This window comes from Tachysurus vachellii, chromosome 5 (assembly GCF_030014155.1).
Source record: "Tachysurus vachellii isolate PV-2020 chromosome 5, HZAU_Pvac_v1, whole genome shotgun sequence".
In the NCBI taxonomy this organism is placed as follows: Eukaryota; Metazoa; Chordata; class Actinopteri; order Siluriformes; family Bagridae; genus Tachysurus; species Tachysurus vachellii.
Window position 1 is genome coordinate 32,029,101 of NC_083464.1, and position 18,739 is coordinate 32,047,839.

At 42.0% G+C, this 18,739-nt stretch overlaps 2 protein-coding genes across 4 annotated transcripts in view; one reads left to right on the forward strand and one right to left on the reverse strand.

The window, feature by feature from the left end:
• triob (trio Rho guanine nucleotide exchange factor b) overlaps positions 1-9,386 on the reverse strand; it is a 110,068-nt gene extending 100,682 nt beyond the window's left edge. For all 3 annotated transcript variants that reach the window (XM_060871255.1, XM_060871254.1, XM_060871256.1), the window contains exon 1: positions 9,139-9,386. In XM_060871255.1, the coding sequence (XP_060727238.1) occupies positions 9,139-9,223 (85 nt within the window). In that variant the 5' untranslated portion in view covers positions 9,224-9,386. The remainder of the gene's footprint in view (positions 1-9,138) is intronic.
• A 2,839-nt stretch (positions 9,387-12,225) lies between these two features.
• Positions 12,226-18,739, forward strand: part of dnah5 (dynein, axonemal, heavy chain 5) — an 88,833-nt gene continuing 82,319 nt past the window's right edge. Inside the window, exon 1 of the mRNA XM_060871257.1 lies at positions 12,226-12,348. Coding sequence (XP_060727240.1) covers positions 12,256-12,348 — 93 coding nt within the window. The 5' untranslated portion in view covers positions 12,226-12,255. The remainder of the gene's footprint in view (positions 12,349-18,739) is intronic.

Consider the following 18,739-nt stretch of genomic DNA (forward strand, 5'->3'; position numbering starts at 1 on the left):
TAGTTCATGCTGTAAGTGACCAATCCCGAGTTTATATCTGCAGTAACAATTAGTTCACAAGATAAAAACAATGACTCTGTCATCTAAGTCCCGTTCTACACAAATTTTAACATATACACCGATCAGAAATAACATTAAAACCACATAACATTGGTTGGTTGGATCTTTTTACGATGGCAACAGTTAGTTCTCAAGCTTGACAAATCGAAAGCATGGAAAAAATGTTGCAGGCTTAAAGATCTGAGTGACTTTGACAGGAGCCAAATTGTGGTGGTTAGATGACTGGGTCAGGGTATGCAGTGGGAACAAAAGAGAGGTCCAAGGGGGTACAACCAGTGAACCAACAACAGGGTCATGGATGCCCAATGTTCACTGGTGCACATGGAAGGTGTAGATACAACAGCATACCTTCGGAGCTCTTGTGGAGTCCATGCCTCGATGGGTAAAAGCTGTTTTGGTGACACAACGGGGGCTTGTGCAATAACAGCCAGGTAGTTTTAATGTTATCTCTATTTGTGGACATGTTTAAGTTCCCATTTTGGGAAGGAGTCTCCAGGAACACTCAGAATTAAACCGCAAGTTCAATTCAATTTCTAGTCTTCAGGACAGAGACCTTGAAAACATGACATGCTGAACAGGCTGGTGAGGGAACGACCTAAGTGATAACTCATCTCGCAGATGTTTCACAACATTTACTGCAACTATTCATGTACAAAATGTATATCATTCATAATTAGCTGTAATTTGTCATTATTAGCATACTTCTATAGTATAAGATTATTTTGACACTTTGGCACTTACTGATACAGGTAATGCATATAAAGTATATGGGCAGGTTTTCTGTGGAGAGTTCATTTTTTTAATTATGTTGGATTTGTAGAAGCCAATCCTAAGCTTTCGAGCCACATGCACCAAATTCGGATATGTTGTAGACGCTGGTCTGAAGTTTGTTGATGTTACTTTTCTAAGCGATCCGAGTACCGGTACTTCCGGTACCGGGTCTCAAAATGGCCTTTTTTCCCATAGACTCCCATTATAAATTTTGGAGGTTTATAACTCGGCAAGCTTTCGAACTATCTACACTAAACTCGACCAGATCCTTTAGGGTGATACTCTGAACAAAGGTTTAAATTGGTGTACCGACTGGCCTTTCGGTTGTCCCACAGCCCCGCCCCCAATATATGCAAAATCAAAAAACTTTTTACAACATGGATATGTGACATATCAAAACACTCAGAACAATGAGGGGAACTTCCTCACGTGCATTCTGATGATGTCACGTGACGTCACATGATGTCACGTGAAAATCAAAAATTAGTGAACATGTGACATATCAAAGCACTCCGCCCAATGGGGGGAACTTCCTCAGGAGTATTCGAATGACGTCACATGCTCGTCTCCACTTGCCTCCAAATGTTTTGGCACCCTATCTTTCTGTCCACTTGCCTCCAAAAGTAACACTGACCCTTATGTCCACTCGCCTCCAAAAAGCACCGGCACTTTGCGAATACTTGCCTCGTCAAAGCCAACATCAAAGTTTGTCGCAACGAACTTTACAAATCTAGTTAGCTACTTTATTTTTTACACTTATTTCCCCCATATAAATCTAATTTTCACCTTTCCTTCATATGACTCAATGTCTGCTACTGTTTCCTTACTTCCACAGAGCCAAACAATATATATAATATACAGGGAGTGCAGAATTATTAGGGAAGTTGTATTTTTGAGGATTAATTTTATTATTGAACAACAACCATGTTCTCAATGAACCCAAAAAACTCATTAATAGCAAAGCTGAATATTTTTGGAAGTAGTTTTTAGTTTGTTTGTAGTTTTAGCTATTTTAGGAGGATATCTGTGTGTGCAGGTGACTATTACTGTGCATAATTATTAGGCAACTTAACAAAAAACAAATATATACCCATTTCAATTATTTATTTTCACCAGTGAAACCAATATTACATCTCAACATTCACTAATATACATTTCTGACATTCAAAAACAAAACAAAAACAAAGCAGTGACCAATATAGCCACCTTTCTTTGCAAGGACACTCAAAAGCCTGCCATCCATGGATTCTGTCAGTGTTTTGATCTGTTCACCGTCAACATTGCGTGCAGCAGCAACCACAGCCTCCCAGACACTCTTCAGAGAGGTGTACTGTTTTCCCTCCTTGTAAATCTCACATTTGATGATGGACCACAGGTTCTCTATGGGGTTCAGATCAGGTGAACAAGGAGGCCATGTCATTAGTTTTTCTTCTTTTAGACCCTTTCTTGCCAGCCACGCTGTGGAGTACTTGGACGCGTGTTATGGAGCATTGTCCTGCATGAAAATCATGTTTTTCTTGAAGGATGCAGACTTCTTCCTGTACCACTGCTTGAAGAAGGTGTCTTCCAGAAACTTCTTGCGACCCTGTTGACTATTTTGAATGAAACGCTTGATTGTTCAATGATCACGCTTCAGAAGCTTGGCAATTTTGAAACGCTTGATTGTTCAATGATCACGCTTCAGAAGCTTGGCAATTTTAAGAGTGCTGCATCCCTCTGCAAGATATCTCACTATTTTTGACTTTTTGGAGCCTGTCAAGTCCTTCTTTTGACCCATTTTGCCAAAGGAAAGGAAGTTGCCTAATAATTATGCACACCTGATATAGGGTGTAGATGTCATTAGACCACACCCCTTCTCATTACAGAGATGCACATCACCTAATATGCTTAATTGGTTGTAGGCTTTCGAGCCTATACAGCTTGGAGTAAGACAACATGCATAAAGAGGATGATGTGGTCAAAATACTCATTTGCCTAATAATTCTGCACTCCCTGTATATAATATAGAATTTCACTGGTGATTTATAATGGACCCGTTTCTTTTCTTTCTTTCTTTCTTTCTTTCTTTCTTTCTTTCTTTCTTTCTTTTCTTTCTTTTTTTTTTTTTAATATGCTCTGCTGGATATCTAGAATAAATTATAAGATTCTTCTTCCTGTTTGTAATGTTTCTGTCCTTCCTCACATTGTAAAAATAAAAATTTTAAGCATATAAAACATATCCAGTATTATTGCTGATCTGGGACCAGCCAAGTTAGTACTAATGGGTGCAGGTCTGATATCAGCCTACGATCGTACAAGGCTTTCAGGGCCGGCTGCTCTTGGTTCTCTTGTCCAGAACCCCAGGTGGAGAATGAATTATTCACTTTTATCCAATTTCCATCCAAATGGAACTGCAGCTGTGGGTGCAGATTTATTCTGACAGTATCAGCAAGGCACATACACCATGTTTTCTTCATTATCTCTCTCACACACACACACACACACACACACACACACACACACACAGTGACATAGTTAAAATATCATCTTCATATTAGGAGCAATGTCCTGGCTGTTTGAAATGGAAAAACATGATATGGACTTGGATAATAAAGCACAAATTCGGCCCATGAGTCGATGCAGAACAAAGTGTTCTTGTCTTTTGTTATCTATATAATGAGTTCCAGCTCTGTGTGGTTCATTTACAGCTTCCTCGTGCATCTTCTGGCTTCATCTTTATTTTACAAGACACCTGTTTTTATCAAACTTCCTTTAAACAGCTTTGGTTAATTGTAAGTGCAGTGTGTGTCAAGGTTCATCGGGAGATTTCAAAAGAGGGTGAGATGTTAGAAAAGATGCTCATAGACTAGCGTGAGACAGAAAGATAGAGAAACCACCAAAAACTTGAGCTCCTGCCAAATGCTCTTCCTCCTGTCCCCAGTGGATGATATTGCATAGCCACTTCATGACCCATGTGTCTAAATTCCTCTGAGGCCAACTGGCAATTAGGTTAGCATGGAATTCAGGCCAAACAACAACAACAACAAAGAAACACTCAGAAGACCGATGACTGATGCTGTTATTCATCAACCAGAACCAGATTATATGCATTCAATCAGTATTTTCTAACACTTTGCTTTCTGAGCCAAGAAAAAGCATCCTGGATTAATTTGACAACATGGAGGCAAAACAAAGACTTTATAAGTTTAAAATAAGAGTTGTGTGTGGACTTCAGATGGACGCACCCACAAGTCTAATTCTTACAAAGAAAAACGTTTCAGTTCCTCGATTTGATTAAAATTACTATCTAAATTATAGTGATCACATACCACAAAAAGACCTCATAAAAATCACGATTTAGTCATTTGGTTTGTAGTAGAGTAGGAAAAACATGGACATGTCTTTGGACTGGTCCATATTCTCTCAATGACAATGAGTCAGTGAGAAAATAAGACCTATTATATGCTTCTTGCAAAGATATCCTACGGGAAACATGTAATAGTCTGAATTATTATACGTAGAAATATATATATATATATATATATATATATATATATATATATATATATATATATATATATATATGAAATTCATACACACCACAGAAATTAGGCAATGCAAGGAAAAGTTCCAAACCACAATTGCCTCCACTTTTTGAACTAACCCCTAATCAGACATAATAAAAGCAGCGAATAACTCCAAAAGATCTATGGAGTCAAAACCTCCACCCCAGATTACAGGAAACAGAAAAGCTCAATTATTCTACCGCTGGGAAATGACTAAATAAAAGTCCCATGGGAAAGTTGCTTTGACATCTCAGAGCAGCAACCTTTTTGATATCGTGTTCATTTTGGCATTTTCTTTTTGACAAATTCTCACTCACTCACTCATTTTCTACCGCTTATCCGAACTACCTCGGGTCACGGGGAGCCTGTGCCTATCTCAGGCGTCATCGGGCATCAAGGCAGGATACACCCTGGACGGAGTGCCAACCCATCACAGGGCACACACACACTCTTATTCACTCACACAATCACACACTACGGACAATTTTCCAGAGATGCCAATCAACCTAACATGCATGTCTTTGGACCGGGGGAGGAAACCGGAGTACCCGGAGGAAACCCCTGAGGCACGGGGAGAACATGCAAACTCCACACACACAAGGTGGAGGTGGGAATCGAACCCCCAACCCTGGAGGTGTGAGGAGAACGTGCTAACCACTAAGACAGCGTGACCCCAATTTTAACAAATTTCAGTCATTAATCTTGAAAACTGTACATCCTTCTTCTTGTTGCACAACAAAGATGCACAGTTTTTCCCAGAATAGATGCAAGGTCTTTACAAGAAAGAGGAAAAAGGTTTGTACGGTTGTCAGTCTGCACAATGGAGGTTCTTGTCATCTGGATTGTTGTCTGGTATCAAATCTAAGTCCTTGTTCCTGTCTCTGACCTCGTCTTAAGACTGACTCGTTTTCCCTGATTGTGTAAACCTGTTTCTTGTTACTCCTTAATTAGTTTGTTTACTTTTCCCCTCTGTGATTTTCCTGTCCTGTCTTGGGGATTTTGTGATTTTGCCATCGATTCCATCAGTTTCTCGTTTGTGGTTTTTCTAGTTTCTCTTGACCTCTTCAAAGCTTGTATTCTTTGTTTATTATTATGGACTATTCTGTTTTAGTCCCATCTGCCCGTGTGTGTTTCCCTATACTATGGCTTGCGAATTAATCTTGGACTCACCCAAACCTTGTAAAACTTATCTGTTTCATCTTTGACAGAATCAACATTAGTTAATACAAGAGAAATAGATCCGAATGGCCTTTCCTGGCACTTGCTCACCAGCCAGACATACAATCCATTCACACTTCAACTTAACCCTTAATCTGGGAAATAGATCATCCATACCGAGTGAGCCACACGATTAGATGTTGCAATGACCTCTAGGTTTCATGCACAGCAATTTCTGTGGACTTCTTTTATAGTACATACAGTATGGAGACCAGAGAACCAGCGCGGTGGAAGATAAATACTCAGGAGCTGCATTGCTTTGTGCTTTTGGACATCAAAATCCAGAGGGATGAAATCGATGGCCAGTTGCTGCAGAAATCGACAGAAAGCGCCGCATCTCAGAATGCCTGGGGTACTCTGGACTGGTCATAAATTCTTTGAGATAGAAGGCTTAAGATGCCTTTCGGTCATCAGCTGCCAGGTTGTCAAGAGGTTGGGGCAGGTCCTGACAGATTCACTTAAGTGTGTCATGTGTTGACTTCCACATTAAGAGTGGCCATTTGTCAAGGCGCAGTCTTGCATAGACCAATGGTGATGAGCTGGTGAGATGAAGTTTTGTATAGTACATCATGTGTACTGGACGAGTGACAATTCATACTGCTGCATCAAGAACAGTTAAAACACACTGTTCTCCCCTGTGGTAGAGTTCTTCAGCTGTCGTTATTTCCATGTCTGACAAGTTTGGGCAAATGTTCTGCATGAGTGGTTGGGATGAACAAACATGTTGCAGGAGCAGGAAAAATTGGTCAAATTTCTGTGGAAATCATCTGGAATCTTGAGTGAGGGATTGGTGAGACATGAGCCAGCAGGATTGGTCAGACTTTCACAAGGTGGGTAGGGTCTGATCTGTCCATGGGAGGAGATGGTACTGGTCCTGCAGGAGCTGGCAGGCTAAATATGCAAGAGCACTGGTGAAATTTTCTGCTAGAGGAAGTAGGATTGGTCAAAATTTCAGTAAGAGGGCTCAAAAATGTCCAAACACTCTGCAGGGGTTAGTCATGCTTTCCTTAGAGCAGAAATGGTCATGTGTGTGTGCTGCAATTGGTGGGACGGCTCATAGTTCCTTCAGGGGCTTGTTGGATTGCTTACAATTGCTTCTGCAATGGACAGGATTGGTCAGAATTCCTTTAGGACCAAGAAACAGTCCTGAACACAAGAAACAGTCCTGAACACAGCTTTATAGTGCACAAAAGGTCCCACTAAAGGCCTTTGGAGTTGGACTGTTGAAGGCCACACAGAGAGAAAATAGTTTGGTAACAAACTACAAGAAAGAAGAGTGTCTAAATCCTCTTTGCCCTCATACTGGAGACGGTTGTCTACGTTCTCCTGTGCTAGAATGGTATACAAATTATCAATTCACAACGAACCTCCACAAGAGAGCATATATGCCCTGCTATGTGAGTGCAAAGGATCTTCATTTATTATACAGAATTATGTATGAAGCCTCCATCCATCTGACAGGGAACAGTTTAAATTCCTACATAACATGATTCACAAGCCATAGAAGAGAAGAGAGAAGATATTCCAAAACGTGACACCAAAACAACGTGCAATTTTCCTTTTCAGCTCCTGATGGCAGCAGAGTGTTTTAACTCACTCACTCATCTTCTACCGCTTATCTGAACTACCTCGGGTCACGGGGAGCCTGTGCCTATCTCAGGTGTCATCGGGCATCAAGGCAGGATACACCCTGGACGGAGTGCCAACTCATCGCAGGGCACACACACACACACACACACACACACTCATTCACTCACGCAATCACACACTACGGACAATTTTCCAGAGATGCCAATCAACCTACCATGCATGTCTTTGGACCGGGGGAGGAAACCGGAGTACCCGGAGGAAACCCCCGAGGCACGGGGAGAACATGCAAACTCCACACACACAAGGTGGAGGTGGGAATCGAACCCTCGTCCCTGGAGGTGTGAGGTGAACTAAAATACAAGATCCGAGTTAATTTCGTGCCAAAATATTCAAACAAATCTGAGACATAAGAAACCAGATTCAGCCTCATAACCAAAGAGCCTTTTAAAACTGATACTATACGGACGGTATGAAGATATTCTGTTGGATGATAAATAAAACGCATCTTGTAACAATTCAACAGATTTTTGTCATCTTTTTAAAGCAACTACGATACGTTTCTAAGCTCTCCATGTCACAGGCGGCGTCTCTATTACTAAAGAAAGCATGGTTACATTTCAGAGAACCTCCTACTTCTGACCGATAAACGACAACAACGACAACAAAAAACAAATCTAAAAAAAGTTTCCCAAAAAAAAAAAAAAAAGAGTGAAAGAAATTGCACACGCTAAAAAAAAACAGCTTTTCACAGATGCTGCTTTATCATTTTGTGCACAATATATAATAGTAAAAAAAACATTTTATGCATAAATGATGTTAAAAATAAACATTAGTTTAAAGATGTGCAGCTCTCATTGTGAATGTGAACCAGAAACTTTAAATGTTGGTGCATCTTTACTGTTCATCATCATCATACTTCATCCTAGTCAGAACTAATGTGGATCCAGAACATTGGACATAGGAACACACACACACACACACACACACACACACACACACACACACACACTCCTTAGATGCAGTTTTTAGGGGTCCAAGCATCGAGTCATTGTAATTAATTTTTTTAGGTTATTATTTAATAAAGCATAAAACTGTGTAGCTCAATGCAAGATGTTAGAATAATGTCAATCTCCCCTGCAGGAGAACCCAAGCACTGTGCAGGAGGGTTATAGTTATTACGTCATTCCACCCCGGAGAGAGAGAGAGAGAGAGAGAGAGAGAGAGAGAGAGAGAGAGAGAGAGAGAGACCCAGATGAACCTACGTCACATGAAAACAACTGATGCAGGAGAATGACAGAAGACCCAATAAGCAGTGATGGAAGCTCAGAGACTCTACAACGCTCAATGCGCGCGTGGCTGAATGTTTACATCATTCTAAACCACAACAAACTACACAGAGCTAAAAAACACGAATCAGAGAAATGCAAACACACGTTTATCCATTGCATCATCATCATCATCATCATCCTCCTCCTAGCGCGCACGCGTCCGTCCCCATCTGCAGCCTCATAGCTGGGTCATCACCGTCCTGGTCTCCAGACCAACCCACGAGCTTCGCTTAGTTTTCTCACGTCAGCACAGCAGAATGACACGCAGAATGACACGCAGAATGACACGCAGAATGACACGCAGAATGACACGCAGAATGACACGCAGAACCAAACCGAGACCGTTTCCTCGAGCGCGCATTTCAGTGTATTTCAGCGCGTCTTAGCGCATCAGCAGCTCCATCCACTACCCCACCACCTCCCACCCCCCACCGAGCTCAGCTCCATCAGCAGCTCCATTCCCCCCCCCCCCCCCGTACTCACCGGCTATACACAGCGCCGCTCCATCAGCAGCTCCAAAGCCCCCCCCCCGGTACTCACCGGCTATACACAGCGCCGCTGCATCAGCAGCTCCATCAGCAGCTCCAAAGCCCCCCATACACCCCATACACCCCCCCGGTACTCACCGGCTCTACACAGCGCAGCTGCATCAGCAGCTCCATCAGCAGCTCCATCCCTACACACGTCCTCTCCTCCTTCCCCAGAGCTCATGGCCTCCTCAAATCACGACTCAGCGAACAGAAGGAGAAAATCTTCCTCGACTTAAACAATTTAAACCAGGAGATTAAACGGAGCTGAAGTTTTTATAAAAGATATAAATCCCCTTTCATTGCGAACCGAACCAGGTCCCGAGAGCCGCTCGGTCGCGCGCCGAGTCCCGACCCTCCATGTTGGCTCGAGCGAATCACCAATGAATCGGTTCTCTGTTTGTTAATGGAATCGATTCGCCAGCTCTGATAACGAATCACTAGCGTTGTTTTATTATTTACTAAGCTGCACACTTTCCCCCTTAACACATTAACACTAACATTTTGCTTTACCCTTTTCATGGCATTTTTCTCTGATACATTCACTATACATTGTGTTTGTGAACATCACACCATATGTTGGCTTTCCAACAAACTGCCACAAAACTATCTGGGTGTTTTTATTGTGTTATAATTTCCCTTCCTGGAACCTAAACGACATGAATTAACGAAATGATGAGTTAATTAATGACGAATTAATGAAGATAAGTGCTTGTAATTCAAACGAATCACGTACAGCTCGATTCACTCGGTTCGTTCAAAAGAATCGAATAGGTGAAATGACTCATTACTGCCTTCACTATAAGGGAAAAGGGGGTTGGGTTAAAAACAGAGGGTCTCATGCTAGAAGTCTCGACACAACACGCCCAAGAAAACAGCTTTTTTTCCCCAAATGCATCGCATTATCTGACCAATAAACTCCATGTTAAGGAATTTTGTGAAAAGGGTCATAATTGTTAATAATTTGTAGAAATTCCAAACAAATTAGAGAACAAAATATCATTTAGTTAATTAATAAATTGTACAAATTGTCAACATACCACCATTTTATTAGCAATATCTACTAATCTCGAAGTAAACGGTTTGTAAGAAATGTAATGAATTTATAGAATTTCAGTTTATTGAGGTTGGAGTTTTTATATAAGCTATTAAATGTCTCCCTCTACTGGTTAGGATTCAAAATTACATACCACACAATATACAGAATAGATCAGATTCATAATTAACATTAAAGGTAGCTGCGTCGGGCCACCAAACAAAACAAAAATCAAAACAAACGTGTAGCCAATGAGCAGAAAGGGGCGGGGCTTGTCAATATGGGCGGAGAGAGTGTTCAGTGCGCATGTGCGCTTACTCACAGATTGGAGTTTCCCGAGTCAATAACTCCTGATCTAAACACTGTTACTACACAAAACACGGTTGTAGCTGCGTCTCTACATTACTACGATAGAAAAGAGGTGTTATTTGTGTAGTAACAGTGTTTAGCTCAGGAGTTATTGACTCAGGAAACTCCAATCTGTGAATATGTGACCAACTTCCTGCTCCTTCAGTTCTCTCCAGCGCTGGAAAGCTGATCCTATATTAACACGTCCTACTTCTTACCTTATCGTAAGTCTTTCTTCTCTTTCTTTCTTTGTTTTTATCCTCCATGTCAATGTTAAAACCGCTTTCTGATAATGTCACACATGCGCACTGAACACTCTCTCCGCCCATATCGACAAGACACGCCCCTTTCTGCTCATTGGCTACACGTTTGTTTTGTTTTTGTTTAGTTTGGTGACCCGACTCAGTTTTCTGAAGCGTTTCTCAAATATCGGAGACCCCACCTTTAAATGTCCATCACAGTCAGGCAGATTAAATAACCCTCAGGGTTACTGTTAGGGTTTAGGGTTGGGGTTTACTCTCCTCTTTATTTATTTATTCATTCTCTCTCTCTCTCTCTCTCTCTCTCTCTCTCTCTCTCTCTCTCTCTCTCGTCTCTCTCTCTCTCTCCCTCCCCCCTCTCTCTCCTCTCTCTCTCTCTCTCTCTCTCTCTCTCTCTCTCTCTCTCTGTCTCTCCCTCCCCCCCTCTCTCTCCTCTCTCTGTCTCGTCTCTCTCTCTCTCTCTCTCTCTCTCTCTCTCTCTCTCTCTCTCTCTCTCTCTCTCTCTCTCTTTCTGTCTCTCTCTCTGTCTCTCTCTCTCTGTCTCCTCTCTCTCTCTCTCTCTCTCTCCCTCCCCCCCCTCTCTCCTCTCTCTGTCTCGTCTCTCTCTCTCTCTCTCTCTCTCTCTCTCTCTCTCTCTCTCTCTCATTCTGTCTCTCTCTCTGTCTCTCTCTCTCTGTCTCCTCTCTCTCTCTCTCTCTCTCTCTCTCTCTCTCTCTCTCTCTCTCTCTGTCTCTCTCTCTCTCTCTCTCTCTCTCTCTCTCTCTCTCTCTCTCTCTCTCTCTCTCTCTGTCTCTCCCTCCCCCCCTCTCTCTCCTCTCTCTGTCTCGTCTCTCTCTCTCTCTCTCTCTCTCTCTCTCTCTCTCTCTCTGTCTCTCTCTCTCTCTCTCTCTGTCTCTCTCTCTCTCTCTCTCTCTCTCTCTCTCGTTCTGTCTTTCTCTCTGTCTCTGTCTCCTCTCTCTCTCTCTCTCTCTCTCTCTCTCTCTGTCTCTCCCTCCCCCCCTCTCTCCTCTCTCTGTCTCTCTCTCTCTCTCTCTCTCTCTCTCTCTCTCTCTGTCTGGTCTCTCTCTCTCTCTCTCTCTCTCTCTCTCTCTCTCTCTCTGTCTCTCCCTCCCCCCCTCTCTCCTCTCGCTCTCTCTCTCTCTCTCTCTCTCTCTCCTCTCTCTGTCTCGTCTCTCTCTCTCTCTCTCTCTCTCTCTCTCTCGTTCTGTCTCTCTCTCTGTCTCTCTCTCTCTCTCTCTCTCTCTCTCTCTCTCGTTCTGTCTCCTCTCTCTCTCTCTCTCTCTCTCTCTCTCTCTGTCTCTCCCTCCCCCCCCCCTCCTCTCTCTCTCTCTCTCTCTCTCTCTCTCTCTCTCTCTCTCTCTCTCTCTCCCCCCCCACACACAGAGACCTTGTGCGTGCGTATCCATGGCAACCACCAACAACATTTTGGGCTCGAGTGCGTATCTGTGCGCGCGCTGCAGTCTACTAGTGACTTAGAGTAAAATAAAAGTTTCAAAAAACTTTAAAACTTAAGGCAGGTTTAGTCCGGTGTCCGGTGTCCGGTGTCCGGTGTCCGGTGTCCGGTGTCAGAGGATGATGGCGTCCGCCGTGCGCTCGCTGAGGACGAACCCGCGAGGGCGCGCGACTCAACCCGTGACTACCGGAGAAAGCATCCGGGACTTACAGGTGATTGTGTTTATATATTCTATTGTACGAGTCACATCTGAAGTTATAAGATATGAAGTTAGGTACAAACTGTGGCCTGACTCAGTGATCCTGCCGTTATGTCTGCATGCATGACACTTAGTAATGCTCCTATTATAATGGAGAAATATTCTGTTACAGGATTCTACATAACCTTTAATGGGAGGAACAATTGTTGAACATTTAAGAAACCTTCAAGAAGCAGAGAGTCCTACACATGATATCTGTCTGTCTGTCTGTCTGTCTGTCTGTCTGTCCATGTCTCATAGTCAGTGGTCAGATTCCAACAGTGGTCATGTCCAACATAGTCCAACGTGTGTGTTCTCACCCCATTTTCAGATACAGCTGTTTCAGATGTCTTAGTGACTTCTGACATTTTAGCCAAGTCAAAGTTTCCTTGTCCAGATTGACACCAGCGTCATCCTCAAGGTGTAAGGTGCAGTAGGGTAACATGAGTGATTGTTGTGTCTTATTGTCGCTAGAGACGGCTGTATGATTATGGATGGATTTGTCCCATGGTTCTGCTCCAGTGTGTTTTCTTGGACAAAGTTACTCCATGTTGGATTTAATTTCCTTCCATTTCCATTAATCTCTACAATATAATTAATCAAAAGTTATAATTATGGGAAATCCATCAGACTGTGTGATGCACACTTCTGCTTTCACTGTACATCCTGCTGCTTTTATTTTGGACTCTGTGACAAACGCTTGTAAAGCTGTTTCGCTGTCATCAGATGTCTCTTCAGCACTATTCTATTATACACCTGTAGATGCTGACAGACTCGACGTTTTAAATGACGTTATTGTCGTCTAACATCCCCCAGTCTTATAACATTATTTGTCAATCACCATGTTGCAGATCTTTTCCCCTTGCTTTGGTGTAAAAGCTGCTACAGAAGCGTGACACAGTCATCTAGTCAGTAGTTACTGTAACAGTTAGATGAATTTGGAACATCTGGATAATTAAAGACACCATGTACTGTAGTGGTTGACTGTGGAGCAGTTAATGACACGTGGTCTGTACTTCATCAGGGACAATTCTGAGTCTTTGTACTCTTTTGCCTCTTCCATTCACTAACGGTGCAGTCTTCACGTCACTAAACCGGCACACATCCTTACTCACACTTACTAAATGTCATAATTAATAAACAGTATTTACATCTACACTAACCTGAAAGTAGACCGTGTAAACATCAGACTTAAAACTGCAGCTTAATTATGTTGATCACCTGCAAACATGCAAACTTATTCCTGACACAACTGACTTACTTCTGGTGTTCTCACATGAACAGGAGATGTTCTGAACCAATCATCTAACCATTACAAATTGTACCTCAGATCTTTACACATGCTCATTTTTCCTGCTTCCAACATATGAACTTGGAGAAATTATTGTTCACTTGCTGCCTAATATCTTGACAGGTGCCATTGTAATGAGATATTCAGTCATTTCATTCATCTTCTACCGCTTATCTGAACTACCTCGGGTCACGGGGAGCCTGTGCCTATCTCAGGCGTCATCGGGCATCAAGGCAGGATACACCCTGGACGGAGTGCCAACCCATCACAGGGCACACACACACACACACACTCATTCACTCACACAATCACACACTACGGACAATTTTCCAGAGATGCCAATCAACCTACCATGCATGTCTTTGGACCGGGGGAGGAAACCAGAGTACCCGGAGGAAACCCCCGAGGCACGGGGAGAACATGCAAACTCCACACACACAAGGTGGAGGCGGGAATCGAACCCCGACCCTGGAGGTGTGAGGCGAACGTGCTAACCATAATGATAACCGTGATGAGATATTCAGTCATTTAAATGCTTTGGCTGATCGGTGTAATATTAATGCTACTAGCAAACGCATTTGTTAACAATCTATGTGCAGACTCACCTGGCTCACCTTCTTTATTTGATAACTTTATAATTAATGCCAATGATATAAAATGACTGGTTTTCACCAAATGTTCTTGACTGTACACTGACTCTGACTTCATGAACTAGCATGTGTGTTTGATAGAGACGTAAAACCATTTCTGTTAGTTGCTCTTCATAAGGGTTTCTGCTAAAAAAAACAAAACCTCAGCAGTATATCACAGATGTAGCAGTAACTACAACAATCCATACAAAGTACAGTATAAGAAAATCAGGTGATCAACATTATGGCGCTGGCGTCCACTAGGTGGTGCTCCTGACATATTTTTAACAGGTTGTCATTAAACACAAATTTAAACAACGCATCGTGGAACTTTCTACTAATCATCAATCCTTATAAATTTAAAGCCATAATACTAATCTGGAAAACTGACTATATCTCTTGTTACTTGTTCCAACCTTTACTTTTAAGTGTGTATGTAATAACAATAGGATTTCAGCATGATGTTCTGAGAGAATTCTGGGGGGAAAAACAAGTTTAGACAAAAATGCTGTGCTATAATAATATACCATAGACCACGTTCACACTGTGTAAAAGTGGCCCAGATTTTTTTGGGGTCAAGTGACCAGGTCAGACTTCTTCAGATGTAGTGTGAACACTCAAATCAACATCAGATGAACATCAGATTCAGACCACTTCCATATGTGGTCCTGAATCAGACCCAAATCGGATTTTTTCCAATGTGGCCGCAGTGTGAACGACCGAGGCGGATTTGATGTGACTTTTACGTCAATCTACATCGACATTCGTCACAATTATGCGCCGGCGAGTTCGCACACAAACGTGACTACGAACCTATACACATCACATTCCCACCACTCTGGCTTCGTCTCCACATCCACACAGACCTCTGTAGTGAATTTGCAGCCAAAACCCCGCAAAAGGCCAAAATAGCTAATTTTGCTCTCTTTCTCTTCATTCTTCTCGTCCTCAGCACCTGCTCATTAATGTTACGGCTGCCATTACACAAGCATTTTGAAAGAAAAGCAAAAATCCTTACTTCCTCCATAACCTCGACAACTTTTTAGGGCAACGGCGTGCTGCGTGTGACGTCATTGTTATTGTTCGTTTGCGCATTCGGGTCAGTTCGAAACAGCACACAGTTCACACTGGTATCTGATATAAGGCCACATTTTAAAAGGTAATGTGAACAGCCAAACAAAAAAATCAGATCTGAGCAAAATATCCGAATTGAGCATTAAGACTTGCAGTGTGAACGGGGTCATAATTCAGTTTCTAAAAGTTCTGATTGTCTTTAAATAAGATACTTTAATTCTTAGCCTGCTAGCTAAAGGTGTTTTCCTCACAGAGTTTCACTGTTTTAGTTTTGATATGTTAGGATTTCTGTGTAGATCTGAGGTCTTAGGCGAAGTGTGCTAATTTGCTTAGCCTGCTAGCTATGAGTTTTCCTCACAGCGCTTCACTGGTTTAGTTTAGCTATCTTAGCATTTCTGAGTACATCTGAGGTGAAATGTGCTAGTGTGTTTTGATTAGCTAAGCATTTCTGTGTACTCTTGAGAGTTATACTAGTTTCTTTTGCTGGGTTTCTTTAAAACACTAGGAGCATTATAGTAGTTTAGATTTAATATGCTAGTCAGGGCTGTCAAGTGTCATGCATTGAGAGTGACAGTCATGTATTTCGGTCTTTTCTCTCTCATTTATCATATATTTAATAAGCCGCAGCGCCCAAAACGTATCAGTCCGCACCGCTGTCTCTATGGAACCAGGCAGGAATCTCAGTTCTTAGTCAAGCCTGACACTTATCAGCCAATCAAAAAAAAAAATAGGCTACACAATAGCCAATCAGAAAGTAGCACTATCTGGGTAAGATTTAACGCAACAAGCAATGAAAAAAAACAATAGAGAGGGTATGTTTGATGGTCGGTTTGAACAGTAACTCAACACGAAACAGCTTGTCTCTGGACGGGACATTGTCCTCAACCAAAGATGTCATGCTTGCCTGTCTTCAAAACTTGAGAGCCCTGTGTTAGCAGTTTCTGAGTATATTTGTGGTTGACGTATGCTAGTTTACTGTAAGTGTAATTTGAGAAAAATTCTAGTAATTTTTCTTTTTTTATACCAATTTACCAACGCACACTTTGAATATATCAGTATTTCAATACTGCATTAAATGAATCAGTAAAATTTGTCTTTTTATTGATTTTTGAACGTATTCATGAAGGGTCTAAGTTTTTCCTCTTATGATGATGGATCCAGGCAGTATTTTGTTTGTCCAGATGTTACGTGCATATGGAAATGTGCTTGTTGATTCATTCATCGTGCAATTGCCAGCTGTGTGCTAACCAGCTCACCGGCACAGTTAGCATCTGTGTGTTTTATGCGAGTGTTTACTTGAGGCAAGGTCGAGGACATTTCAACATGCTCTCTGAAAGGGGATAAGCAGAGTTCCAGTACATTTTTCAACACTCTTTTTCAATAAATTAAAAAGGTAAATAGTATTCTGTTTTCCTTATGTTACAAATTTATCCAAGTTTACTAATGTACACTAATTGTAATTACGGTGTTATTAACCTGGGCCACAGCATGGGATCTGCCACTGGACCACCAGGAAATAAATGTCAGAATTACAAATAATAAATAGTAATAAATTGGTATGAAGCTTTTATTAAGTGTCAGAAATTTAGATTTTGTGTAAATGTTGTAGCACATTTTCTCACATGGAAGGATCTCTTGCCTGATGAAGACCAAACTGGAACTTTTCCGTCCCAAGTCTGGTTAAAAATGGGAGGGCTGCATAAGGATTTGAGTAACTGGCCATGGCTGAGGCCATAGCAAAAGACAAGGTTTAGTTAAAAAATAACAAGACCGACACTCACAAGAAAGACCAGGGGAAAAACTATGCAACAAGATACAAAACAAGACGCAGAAACCAGGAACATAAAACAAAGAACAAAAACACGGTAACAAGAGACACTCAACTACGTCAAGGACCAAGCAAAAAAACACACAACATCTAAATAGGGTATAAATAGGAAAGGTGACTACATGGGTAACAGGTGTGCAGGGGCAGTAATGGACTATGGATCGGACAGGGCAAACACATGTGGGAGCACAGAGCAGAAACAGAGACATATGACACAGAATGTAAACAAACTTGTCATGGATGTGGCTTGGACAGTTCCCTTGTCCAATTGTCCAAGCCATCCAAGTCAAGTCAAGTCAAGAAGCTTTTATTGTCATCGTTTCTCCAGGACCATTATATATTGTAGCCTTATAGAACAACATAAAGCTACATAAAATAACACAAAGCTAAAGATTAAGTCCTAGCCACATAAAGTGCAATGTGTGAAACAGTACGAGATAAAATACAGTGCAAACAGACAATACAAAACACTACAAGACAAATACAAAAATACACAAAATATTGCTGACCAATGTAGCAACAAGAGCAATTGTGAAAATATATAAACTTATGTAGTAGCAGAGCGGGGCACGGTGGCTTAGTGGTTAGCACGTTTAGCCTCCACCTTGTGTGTGTGGAGTTTACATGTTCTCCCCGTTCGTCGGGGGTTTCCTCCGGGTACTCCGGTTTCCTCCCCCGGTCCAAAGACATGCATGGTAGTTTGATTGGCATCTCTGGAAAATTGTCCGTAGTGTGTGATTGTGTGAGTGAATGAGAGTGTGTGTGTGTGTGTGTGTGCCCTGTGATGGGTTGGAACTCCGTCCAGGGTGTATCCTGCCTTGATGCCCGATGACGCCTGAGATAGGCACAGGCTCCCCGTGACCCGAGGTAGTTCGGATAAGCGGTAGAAGATGAGTGAATGAGAGTGAGTGAGTGTAGTAGCAGAAGTTAGATGGTGTATTGAAATGTGTTGTGCAAAAACAGCAATAAAGTGAGTGATTGATTTGTAAAGTCCAGTGTAGGTCACACAGGTGTGTGTGTGTGTGTGTGTTTTTTTGGTATAGATCAGTTCTTTCGAGAAGTCTGATGGCTTGTGGAAAGAAACAATTGCACAGACAGATTGTGAGGGCCCGAATCCTACGGTACCATTTTTCCATATGGCAGGTTGGTGAAGAGTGTGTGTGAGGGGTGTGTGGGATCATCCACAATGCCGTTCCCTTGCTGTTCTTAAGGCTGTTTTGTCCCCTGAGACTTCAGCAGCGAATGCACCTTTGCTTTCATCCAGGGCTTCTGGTTGGAATGTGTGGTGATGGTCTTAGATGGTCACTGATGCCGTGTACTTCTCCAACTTGATGGAATTGCCGTTGGTTGCAGTCTCCTTGAAGATGTTCCAGTCATTGCACAAAATAGTCATGAAGAGTCATGAACACTATACAACCAAGTTAAATTTTTCTGTAAGTGATTTATTGTACCAAGAAAATAGATTAAAGTAATTGTGCTTCAGTTCACATGCATATCATATCTATTGTTAATCAATCGTTCCCCATTTGGTCTTTTTCTGGTT